Source organism: Gadus morhua, chromosome 10 (assembly GCF_902167405.1).
Source record: "Gadus morhua chromosome 10, gadMor3.0, whole genome shotgun sequence".
Classification (NCBI taxonomy): Eukaryota; Metazoa; Chordata; class Actinopteri; order Gadiformes; family Gadidae; genus Gadus; species Gadus morhua.
This window is the reverse complement of record NC_044057.1, coordinates 11,986,029-11,998,256: the sequence shown is the minus strand read 5'-3', so window position 1 is coordinate 11,998,256 and position 12,228 is coordinate 11,986,029. Positions and strand designations below refer to the sequence as shown.

General features: G+C 53.1%; 2 protein-coding genes across 2 annotated transcripts; one reads left to right on the top strand and one right to left on the bottom strand.

Moving 5' to 3' along the window:
* Nucleotides 1–655: 655 nt before the first annotated feature.
* Nucleotides 656–7,649, bottom strand: cetn4 (centrin 4). The gene is made up of 5 exons (XM_030367618.1): nucleotides 7,493–7,649; nucleotides 4,184–4,342; nucleotides 3,247–3,375; nucleotides 2,671–2,808; nucleotides 656–899 (listed from the first exon to the last, which is right to left on the bottom strand). The coding sequence occupies exons 1-5, from the start codon at nucleotides 7,493–7,495 to the stop codon at nucleotides 810–812; spliced, it is 519 nt and encodes a 172-aa protein (XP_030223478.1). The 5' UTR covers nucleotides 7,496–7,649; the 3' UTR covers nucleotides 656–809.
* Nucleotides 7,650–7,759: 110 nt separating this feature from the next.
* bbs12 (Bardet-Biedl syndrome 12) lies at nucleotides 7,760–11,913 on the top strand. Its single transcript, XM_030367614.1, has 2 exons — nucleotides 7,760–7,898; nucleotides 8,145–11,913. The coding sequence occupies exon 2, from the start codon at nucleotides 8,147–8,149 to the stop codon at nucleotides 10,169–10,171; it is 2,025 nt and encodes a 674-aa protein (XP_030223474.1). The 5' UTR covers nucleotides 7,760–7,898; nucleotides 8,145–8,146; the 3' UTR covers nucleotides 10,172–11,913.
* The last annotated feature ends 315 nt before the right edge of the window (nucleotides 11,914–12,228 follow it).

The following is a 12,228-nucleotide window of genomic DNA, read 5'->3' as shown; positions in this document are numbered from 1 at the left end:
GGTCGCTAAATCATACCGACCAAAGTGAAACTGAGCTGCTGAGATGAGTCACGACTCACGACCCAGGGGAATGGTAAGGGAATGGTTAAAGATCAGAACATTAAAAAAAATATGGACTGCATTCATTCAGAGACGTCCTTTGGAGGAGACGTAAATCCGAGGTCGTGACTCACTGAGGTCATAAAAGGTCCCAGGGCACTTCTCGCAAAGATTAGGGGTTTACCCGCTGTCCTCGCTAAACCTGCCCAATCAGGCTCATTCAATCTGGCCCCCTAATCATCCTCCTGTATAATTGGCTGACTCATTAATTCCCTCACTCTCCACCTCAAGCTGGTGTGTGGTGAGCGTTCTAGGTGCTCCACACTGGTGGTGGTGAATGGGGTCCCCCCCCTTCACTGTAAAGCGTCTTTGAGTGCCTAAAAACAGCGCTATATAAATTCAATCAATTAAAGCGCTTTACAATACTGCCTCACATTCACCCATTCATGCACACATTCACACATTCATGGCGGTGTCTTTCATGCAGGGCGACAGCAAGCTCGTCGGGAGCAGTCAGTGTAAGGTGTCTCTTTCAGGGACAGCTCGACACTCCTAGCGGAGGGTCGAGCTGTCCCATACGCCGCCACAAGACTTACACAAAGTGCCACCAAAGGAATACTTTCAGAAACATAAATGACTTTATTCATGTTTATGCAAAACAACGGTACAAAAACACAGAGAGCGTATTGAGACGTATTTACAGGCGGCGTCCGCAGGTTGCCATGGCAGCCGGATGGAGCGATGGGGAGCCACAAGGGGGCGGGGGGGGGTCAGTACAGACTGGTCTTCTTCATGATCCTCAGGAACTCCTGCTCGTTGACCTCCCCGTCCCCGTCTCTGTCCGCCTCGTCGATCATCTCCTGAAATCACAAAACACATAAGACCAGGAGCAGCTCGGACACATGTAGAGATTGATCCTTATCTATATCTATATCTATATAAATCCCATTCCTAACAGAGGTGATTGTTAGATATTGGACGATGGCTTTGAATGTCTGTCTGTCTGTCTGTCTGTCTGTGAGTGAGTGAGTGAGAGTGAGTGACAGAGAGAGAGAAAGAGTGAGGGAGGGTGCACTCACACTAGGCCATCTGGCCGTGGCCGTTGGCCGTTTTCACACCTAACCGTGCTCAAATGGCCCCATTGTTCTCTGGCCTGCACTCACACTAGGCCATTTGGCCGTGGCCGTTGGCCGTCGCAACTGTGGCCTGGCCACGGTAGGCTCTTGTACATACGTCATCACGTCGTAAGTAATCACCAAGCGTCCGCTGCATGGACCATAATAAAGTCTGCCGCCAGTCAGAGTTCTAACAACAATGGACAACAACACAGAGAACACAGTTCGCACTTTGCTGAGTCTGTTGCTTATTTGGATATACGTTTACCGTTTAATGGGAAAGAAGGCTCGTCGCCTTTATTATGTCCGTGGTCGTCGCATGGACTATACGTCATCCAGCTCAGGTTGCGTAGCCGTGCGTGTGCGCGTGTCGGCTCATTAGCATCTGTACCGTAGCGGCCCGTACCGTAGCAGCACACCTCTCCCAAGTGGCCAAATTGGCCTGGCCTGGCCAGACTGGCCACACTCACACTGGCAGATTTGAGCACGGTTAGGTGTGAAAACGGCCACGGCAACGGCCAGATGGCCTAGTGTGAGTGCACCCTGAGTGACTGAGCGAGAGTGAGTGACTGAGCGAGAGTGAGTGACAGAGCGAGAGTGAGTGACAGAGCGAGAGTCAGTGACAGAGCGAGAGTGAGTGACAGAGAGAGCGAGAGTGAGTTTCAGAGGGAGTCAGTGACAGAGAGAGAGAGAGAGAGAGAAAGAGAGTGAGTGACAGTGAGAGAGAGAGTTAGTGACAGAGAGGGAGAGAGAGAGAGTGACGCCTCGTTTCCACATACGTATGTTTTTTGTATCCGTGCTTCCGTAAATTTACGGAAGGGGGCGCTAGTGTTTTACGTACGGACATGAATTTATTTACGGTCAGCCAAAAAGATTGGGGAACGTATGATAATGGCCGTTTTGAGGAGACCGGTACTTTGGAACATGAGGATCGACATATACAGAGATAAAAACAAAACCAACCAGGCTTGGAAAGGGATCAGCGAGGACTTTGGCCTGCCAGGTACTTACATGTTTTGTGAAAAACATAAAAACTTTCATACGGTATCTCCGTAAAACGACAGCGAAAGTTACATTTTTTGAACGTGTATTTAGGACATACCTGACAGAAATTTTACGGAGGGGAGGAGTCTCGGAGGAAAAACGGACATTACGGAGAATCACATAGGAATGAATGGACTTTCGGTCGGAGACGGTTGGATCGCATACGAGAATGTACGTATGTGGAAACGAGGCGTGAGTGACGGACAGAGAGAGAGAGAGAGAGAGAGAGAGTGACAGACAGAGAGAGAGAGAGAGTGACAGAGTGAGAGTGAGTGACAGAGTGTCAGTGAATTAATGAGAGTGTGGGAGAGAGTAAGTGAGTGAGTGACAGAGAGAGAGGGAGAGTGTTAATGAGTGAGTGAAAGAGAGAATGAGTGAAGAAGAGAGAGTTAGAGTGAGAGGGTGAGTGATTGTGTGAGTGAGTGAGACAAAGAATGAATGAAAGAGAGAATGAGTGAGTGCATTCCTGTACCTGCAGCTCCTCGTCTGTGAGGTTCTCTCCCAGCTCCTTGGCGACCCGCTTCAGGTTCTTGAAGGAGATCCTTCCAGTGCAGTCGTCGTCAAACAGGCGGAAGGCCTTCAAGATCTCCTCCGTGAAGTCCTTCTCGCTCTGAGGAACACGGGACAGCGAGTCACAAAGGTCAGATATAACACGGGGCGACATGTGGCTCAGGAGGTAGAGCGGGTCGGCTGGTAACCGGAAGGTTGCTAGACCGATCCCCGGCTCCTCCACACTGAGTGTCGAGGTGTCCCTGAGCGAGACGCCTCAGCCTGACTGCTCCTAAAGAGCTGGCTGTCGCCTTTGCGTGGCTGACACCGCCATCGGTGTATGAATGTGTGCGTGAATGGGTGAATGTGAGGCGATATTGTGAAGGGTTTTGAGTGGTTAGCTGGTTAGAAAAGCACTGGATAAATCATCATGGGACGCATCCTGCTTTCCCGTTGAGATCAGCGGAAACCACGAATGGCTAACACTGCAGACGGCCTGGGTGTCATGCCCCCCCACCCCATTAACCACTCTAACCCCCCCCCCCCCCCCCTCCCGTACCATCTTGGGGGTCATCATGCTGAGGAAGTCGTTGAAGTCGATCATCCCTGATCCCTGCTTGTCGATGTCGGCGATCATCTTCTTAATCTCCTCCTTCTTGGGCTCGAAGCCGAGCGCACGCATGGCCACCTGGGGGGGAGGGGGGGCGGGGGCAGAATCAAACCCCACGTGTCAATCAAACCCCACGCGTCAATCAAACACCACGTGGGAACTCGCTGTGAACCCAAACAAGCTTACCTGCTCCCGAAAGACTCACCTGTTCAGAGTTCACCTGGACTCTGCCTGGACTCCCCTCCCCCCCCCCCCCCCCTTACGCACTTATTGTAGGTCGTACATCCTGGCACTTAAAAATAGCATTGAGTAGCATCTTATCCTAGCTATCTGTGTTGTATAGGGGAATGGGTTAACCTAGTGATTGTTAGTGCTTGGCACTTGGTTCTATGAACATCCTTACCGTACCGACAGAGATATATTGTTGTTTCTCTTTCTTCCGACAAATGGACTTTGTAAGTCATTGTAAGTCGCTTTGGATAAAAGTGTCTCAAAAACGCCCTGAATATAAAGGTGAATGTAATGTCTGCCTGAGCAATAACTGGAGAGAGGGAGATAGAGAAATAGAGAAGAGGGGAAGATAGAGGGAGAGAAGGAGGGGGAGATAGAGAGGGAGAGAAGGAGGAGGAGATAGAGAGGGAGAGAAGGAGGAGGAGATAGAGAGGGAGAGAAGGAGGAGGAGAGAGCGGGGGAGGATAGAGAGGGAGAGAAGGAGGAGGAGAGAGAGGGGGAGATAGAGAGGGCGAGAAGGAGGAGGAGATAGAGAGGGAGAGAAGGAGGAGAGAGAGGGGGAGAGAAGGAGGAGGAGAGAGGGGGAGATAGAGATGGAGAAGAAGTGGGAGAAGCCCTAAATGTAATGTGTGGGTGAATGGTGAGCTGAGCCCACCTTGAGCTCCTTGACGTCGATGGTGCCCGTCCCGTCCGTGTCGAACAGGTCGAAGGCCTCGCGGATCTCCTGCTTCTGCTCCTCCGTCAGCTCGGGCTGCTTGTGGGCGGGCTTCTTCCGCTGGGCCGCGGCGGGGCTGGGCTTACGGTAGCCTGAGGCCTGGGGCAGAGGGAGACAGAGGCTTACAGTAGCCTGAGGCCTGGTTGGAGGGAGACAGGGGCTTACAGTAGCCTGAGGCCTGGTTGGAGGGAGACAGGGGCTTACAGTAGCCTGAGGCCTGGTTGGAGGGAGACAGGGGCTTACAGTAGCCTGAGGCCTGGTTGGAGGGAGACAGGGGCTTACAGTAGCCTGAGCCTGGAGCAGAGGGAGACAGGGGTTTACAGTAGCCTGAGCCTGGAGCAGAGGGAGACAGGGGCTTACAGTAGCCTGAGGCCTGGTTGGAGGGAGACAGGGGTTTACAGTAGCCTGAGGCCTGGTTGGAGGGAGACAGGGGCTTACAGTAGCCTGAGGCCTAGTTGGAGGGAGACAGGGGCTTACAGTAGCCTGAGGCCTGGTTGGAGGGAGACAGGGGGTTTACAGTAGCCGGAGCCTGGAGCAGAGGGAGACAGGGGCTTACGGTAGCCTGAGGCCTGGGCAGGGGCTTACGGTAGCCCGTAGCTATAAAATCGTAGCTCCTACTGGAGACATTGCAGATTACATCAAACTGTTATTTAGTGTTTATCCAACCGCTGTATGTCTGCATGGTCAGAGAAAGTGTAAAACGTTGTGAGAACAGCTCACCAGATGTCTCAAACCAGCCCAGAAAACATGTTACCTCAATGTTCCCACAATAATGTGGCTTATTGTCGCCACATGACCAGGTGTAGGAAGGGTGTTTCAGGGCCGAGACACCCTTTCTACATCTGGTTGAAGGTTCATGTAATGACGATAAGCCAGGTGGTGTAGGGGGTGCCACCTACAGGGGGGTCTTACACCACCTGCATGGTATCCTACTACACCTGCACACGGTGTAAGACCCCCTGCAGGTGCAGTGGCGCAAAAAAGGAGGGGGGCGCCAAAAGCGATGGCGGTAAAAATTTTGAGTCTGCATTTTCTGTATTTAACAGCGTTTGTGTAAATGATATGATGATCAATAACAGAGGCACGTCACAGATAAGGTGACGTTAAATTTCAGTTTCTTTTATGTGGTTTGACCGCTGTATATTTGAAACTTCCTAAACACAAAGTTCATATCATTCAGTTGTGAGGATGGAGAGAAAGCAGAGAAGAAGAGAGAGAAAGAATCAGGACAGACAGGGGAAGGCGACAGGTTGGTCTCATATTAGGTGGAAGTATAGGAACAGCCACTCGATACATTGCTATATAATATTTATATTGAAAAATTGCATTAGCGGCAGTAGCTCAGGAGGTAGAGCGGGTTGGCTGGTGACCGAAGGGTTGCTGGTTCAAACCCCAGCACCTCCTAGCTGAGGGCAGAGGTGTCCCTGAGCGAGACGCCCCACCCTGACTGCTCCGGGCAGAGAGGTGTGGCGTCCCCTGTCTGTATAAGCTATCAAAAGGAATGACGATGGTGACCCATCGTTACTCCCGAGTTACTCCTGAGGAGACTCGATAAAATTAATGAAATGAAATGCATTAGCAAGATGTGTAATTTATTCAAAGCTATTAAATAATGCTTGTTTGACAATATGACTTAGTGGAGAAGAAAACAGGCAAGAGACCGACATGAGGTCGTTGATGGCATCTGCTATAGAGGAGACCAGTGATGATATCAGGTAGGAATAATTAAACTATTGAGGCTACAAAAACCTAAATGCCCATGGTTTTTTTTGGTCATTTCTGCTGACCAACCTATTCACCGTGTCCTTTTGAGAAAATAAGTGAAGGCAGACATGGCTAGTCAATCACCACTGAGGAGAATGTTGAACAGAGAGGCTGAAGATGAGGGAGAGGAACAGAGGAGTCCAGATGACGATGAAGAGGAACAGAAACAGAGAGGTGCAGAGGAGAGGGCTGGGGCAAGGGGCAACTCAGAAGATCCATCTGAATGGCATTCACTACACGAAATAGGGTCTCATTGAGGCAGTACATGGTTGAAAATGGCCCATAGAAATGTCCTGATGGGCCATATCCAAGATCAGATAAGAGTAAAAGGTGGTTTGCCAAAGCATACTGTTTTCGTGCACTGTCAAATGGAGAGAAAGTGGAGCGGGATTGGTTACTGTACTCCAAAAGTTCTAACAGTCTATTGTTTTGCATGTAAGCTTTTTGGTGAAGCTAGAGTTGCTGACACGGGCCTTGTGGTGGGGTATAATAACTGGCAGTGTCTTTCCAAAACACTGAAGCACCATGAAACAAGTGGTCATCGCATAAATGCTTATCTGATGTGGAAAGAATTGGCATCCCGCTTACGCCAAGGTAAAACTATTGATAGCGAATTGCAGAGAGCCAAAGCCGCTGAAAAGGCACACTGGAGAAGTGTTGACTCAAGTGATCATCTGCATACTCTTCCTTGCAGAAAGAAACCTGCCACTGAGGGGGAAAAATGCACAGTTAGGAAATCCTAGAAATGGAAATTTTCTGGGTATCCTTGAGCGCATATCACAGTATGATGTTACACTGGCAGAGCATCTTCGAAAGGCTGCCTCTAAAAAAACACCGGATATCTGTCCTGGTGCACTCAAAATGATTTTTTTATTCAATATTAGAGTGTGTTTTAGGTACAATTTGTGCCCAGATCTTAGCCTCCAAGTACTTTGCATTGGAATTGGACTGCACACCCGATATTTCAAAGCAATAGCAGGCCTCAGTTATCATACGGTATGTTCATACAGATGAGAAGAAGGTCTATATTACTGAATCTTTCGTTGGGTTCACTGCTGTGAAGGACACAACTGGGAAAGGTCTCACAGAAAAAAAAAAAAAAAAAAAAAAAAATGTCTGGGGGGGGGGGGGGGGGCGCCTGCTATGCGTCTGCATACCCCTCAGAAATTAGGCAGTTGCGCCCTGTGCAGGTGGAGTAGGACCCCCTACCGGTTGGGTAGTACCCCTTACCCCACTTAGGGTGGGTGTTCGATCGGGTAGGACCCCCTTCAGGTGGTGTAAGACCCCCTGGATGGTTCCCCCCCGGACTGATCCGTCAGAACTCCGCGCTCTTAGCGCGCGGTTCCGCCGCCCACAAAGTTGGCTTTAGCTTAGCTTGGGTTGTACCGGGTCGTCTTTCAACTTGTCCCCCTGGTTTGCTGATCGGTTTACGGATCGATAAGAAAGGAAGCGTGTCAAAAGTGTTACTAAACTAGAGATATTTACCATTTTCCAGATCTCCGTAGTGCGGTGTCGACCGTCTTGTGTTCACTCCGTTGTCAACAACGAACATAAGCAACAGCAACCGCAAAGATTGCTTTGTTTCGATTGACAACCGGCCCGGCAAATAGGAGGGACGGCAACTACAGGATTCCCTTCGATCGACCAATGGCGAGTATGGATAGGCGGGCGTTGGTGTCCGTCCACCAATCGAGGCAATCGTTTTCGTGTCTCCTAGCAACAAGCGCAGCACGAGCATGCGCAGAGCGGGGGTGCAGACGGGCTGATCCCATGATCTGCAACGGGAGTCTTTATTATTATATTCTAATGATGTAGAGAACGTTCATCATCACTGCGTTTTATGATGAATGACTGATTGTGGAACAGACACTGCTTCGGGATCACAGCAGAAGTGAGTTGTCTTTATGCTGTCCAGTGAGTGAGTGGTCGTAGTGATGCGTTACCTGCCTCCTTGCAGCTATAACTTTACTTTGTTTATGTTAAAAGAACAAAAAGCTGTTATTATTTACAATACCCAAACCAATAGCGGGTGAAGAGAATCGAAACGGTTAAGTTGCACATGTTTGCATGGTATTAACCGTAGATCAGAGCGTAACAGGTCTGGGTATCGCATGTTATGACTGTCGGGGACATACAGTCATGTTCTCCAGGGGAGTGGTTCAGAAGCAGCACGTCGGGCTACAGAAGGTGTTCGCGCTGGCCGGGCTGGCCCACTCCTCCCTCGGACCCTGCAAGTCCTACAAGATGATCCGGGAGGAGGGTAGCGGCGCGGCGGTGCTGGCCTGCTCCTGCGTCCGCCTGCTGGAGACCCTGGAGCTAAGCTGTGCGGTGGGCCAACTGGTCGGCGAGGCGGTGCGGGCGCAACACGGTGCGCACGGCACGGGGGCCGGCTGCCTGCTGTTCATGGCCGGGGCGTGGAGCCGCGCGGCGCTGGAGTGCCTGCAGAGGGGGGTCCCGGCGCCGCTGCTCGTCAGGACCATGAGCGGGGTTGGACGTGTGCCTGCGGGCGTGCGGGAGACACACGTCCGGTTGGAGCTGGTCAACAACAGCACGCCGCCGCCGTTACCGCGTTCCCCCGCTGTCGCCACACAGCGGCCGGATGCGCACGCTCGCCCTGGAAGCATCAGACTGAGCCACAGCAGACACTTCGGTGGCACCACGGCCGCTAGCGCCGCTGTAGCGCTAGCGTCCCCGGCTAGTAGCAACAGAGACGTGGGGCCGGCGGCGAGGGCCCTGAGCCACGGCCAGTTGCCCCGCTCCATGGATCTTGTGGTCCAGGCCGGCCGCCTGCAGTCAGCCCCCCGGGGCCTGCTGCTCCGCCTGGACCTGGGGCGGTTGGTGACCTGCGTGGTGCCCGGTCTGTCGGAGGACCAGGCATTGCGTCCTGCCGGGCTGGGTGGTCCCGGCTGCCACTGGAGAAGGCGGTGCTGGCCCAGCGGCTGGGGGGGCCGGTCTCTGCGCGTGGTGCTGCTCACCGGAGACCTCTGCGTGAGGTACCGCCACCTGGGCTCCAAGAGCCCCCCGGGGCTGAGCCACGTGGCGGACCGCCTGGCCCCCGAGGGGGCCGGCGGGGAGGCCTGGTGGGCCGACGGCGTCCTGGCAGCCCTGCTGCGGCTGGGCGTGGAGTTGGTGCTGGTCTCGGGGGCGGCCAGCGACGCCCTGGGCCCCCCCTGCCTGGCCCGCGGGATGCTGCTGGTGGAGCGGGTGCGGCCCTCTGTCCTGAGGGCCCTCGCCCGGGCCTCGGGGGCCGTCCCGGTCGCCTACGCCTCCCAGCTCAGCGAGCGCTGTGTGGGGGCCGGGGTGACGGTGACGCCCTGGAGGGACCTGAAGGAGCACCAGGCGGTGTGCGTCTCCGCGCGGGCCCCCGGGGGCCTGGCCACGGCGGTGCTGACGGGCTGCGTCCCCGCCCGGCTGCAGGCGCTGGAGGACGAGTTCTGGGCCTGCGCCCGCCGGCTGCAGCGGGCCCTTCAGGACGGGGCCCTGCTCCCCGGGGCCGGCATCATCGAGATGCTCTGCGTCCACGACCTCCAGGAGCACGCCCGGCGACCCCTCGCAGGCCCCGGGGGGGCGGAGCCTGAGGCCGGGGCTGCGGGAGGCCTCTGCAGGGACACGGTCTTGATGCTGATGGCGGAAGCCCTGACGGACTACGTCGCCACGGTGACGGCCAACAGCGGGCTGATCTCTAAGCTCCAGGCCCGGAGGGTGGTGGAGCAGGAGGTGGAGCGGCTGGGGGGGGTGGCGGGGGATGGGCGGTCAGGGGTCCTACAGGGGGAGGGCGCTCTGGGGGAGACAAGTCTGGGCGGGGCCTGCGGTGTTCTGGGCGGGGCCTGCTGTGATCTGGGCGGGGCCTGCGGTGGTCTGGGTGGAGCCTGTGGTGGTCTGCGCGAGGCCTCCGGTGGGCTGGGCGGGGCCTCAGGTGGTCTGGGAGGGACCTGCGGTGGTCTGAGCGGGGCCTGCGATGGTCTGGGTGGGGCCTTCGGTGGTCCGGGCGGGGTTTCAGGTGGAGCAGAACAAAGCAGGGTGTATGATAACCTGAGCGTGAAGGTAGAGGCGTGGAGGAGGGCCATGGACCTGGTTCTCCTGGTGCTGCAAACGGACGCGGAGGTCATTACGGGCGTCGACCCGGACTCCCTGCGGACGGAGACAGACTTAGTGCTGCTCTGATGTCCGTCGTTCAGCAGGGACACTGTTACTACGCAATTGTCCTTTATCTTTTTTACGGATATTTCTACAAAGTGAAAATGTGGCTGTATATTTTGCAAAATACGGAAATGGTATTTTATCTGTTGATTTAATAAACAACTAAAGGGAATGGATTAATGCTTAACTCTTCTTGATGTTTCTCACATTAACCAATCAGTTTAAGTCATGAAGACAATGTTCCTGTGTATGTTGTTGTTGTTCCTATATGGGACACCTGGGGGCGACATACGCTCCATGTGATTAAGAAGCTGTTCTATTCCCGGCTGGTTTAGTAGAGCAGTGTCACTCATTAGCAGATCAGCGACACATTCCTTCAAGGCTTAGAGAAACACTTCCTTGCGAGACAGGGCTAATGTTAGGATAATTTATTCGGTGTTTAATTTACTTTTTTGTAATTTTGTAAATAAAAGTTAATGATGGATGTTTGGGTATCTATTGAAACCGTGAAATTAAATATCAACCTACATAAACAAAGATGATATATATTTGAGACAAAAATACTATTCTCTTTTTAATACTATAAACGACCCATGTAAAACATGTTTTCAATTCCCACACTTTCAGATTCTCTCATTGAGACTAAGTGGGTGTGTGAAAGCCCAGCCCTAAATAATAGGAATAGCATATTGGTTGTTTTGTACTCCAGATATAACAATCAATCCCTGAAGGATCAATATGTCAAGTTCAACCCTGACACTCTCCTACCGCAGCGATACAGTTGTCAGGGTTACCAGCTCTGTTTTCTAGTTCTGTGTGTTTTGGTTCATGATTGACTGCTGAGTCCGAGCTCCCACGGTGATGGATCAGCCTGTTTGTCCCCTGCTAGGGTTTGGTTTGGCCAGATCTTCACACCTTGTCCCTCCTCTGGTCCTGTGAGATCATTGGAGCCGGTTAGACATGAACTTTCACTGTTCCTGTCCAGTTAGCTTTTGAATTCCCATTGGTCTGAGCCAAGTGATTTGGGGGTTGTGTAAATGGACTGCGTTTATACCGTGCTTTCCTAACCAGTGGCCACTCAAAGCGCTTTACAATATTACCTCACATTCACCCGTTCATGCACACATTCACACACTGACGGCGGTGTCAGCCACGCAAGGCGACAGCAAGCTCGTCGGTTAGGCTGAGGTGTCTTGCTCAGGGACTCCTCGACACTCAACAGACACATGCTGCCCCATGAGTCTGTTGAGTTGGTCTTCACTCCTGACCTTTCAATCTCTTGTGTTTTGCCGATGCCACAGAAGATCTGTGAAGGACCCCACCACTCTGAGGTGCAGCCACAGTGTGTGTCGTCCATACAGCAATGGCCCAAGAACCTCACAAGCAATGTGAACACGGTGGATGTGAGTCTGACCCGCTGTGGAGCAGCTGGAACATACTGACCAGTGAGACCTTCAGATGTGGTCACCTCTGAGCAGAAGCCCTGAGCACTACCTCATCAGGCCCTCACACTTAGCCTGGCCTCAAGGGGAACCATGACAAGCCTTTTGGATTATATACTGGAACATGGGACATTTTCATCCTCGCCCCATAAACTTTATGAACATAACTATTTATTGGATTACAGTTATAGTCCAAGAAACTCTCAAAGAGGCTCTGAGTTGAGTCTCCCCTCAGTGTGAGCATTAATGAAAGGTTGCTGTTCACACTTAGGGTACGAGACCTCCTCTCCGGAGTGGCCGAGTGAAGCAGAACCAGCCCTCCTCCTCCTCTCCTCTCCTCCTTCCATGCAAGGGAGGCTGCTTAGCGGGCCGTCAGTCCACAGCCTTTGAGTGTGTGTGTGTGTGTGTGTGTGTGTGTGTGTGTTTGGTAGTGTGTGCTCTCAGAGCGCATGCGATCGGAGGCCCTGCAGGGAAAGCCTCTCACAGATCTAAGCCAGCTGCCCTCCTTTATTAAACACAACAGAGCAGCAGAGCCGAGCAGAGCAGAGGGCCCGCTCCCATTCCCTGTACGCGCGGATCAGACCTCTCTCCCAGAACCTACCAGGACCAGGGCAAGAACCAGGGCCAGGACCGGTCCGG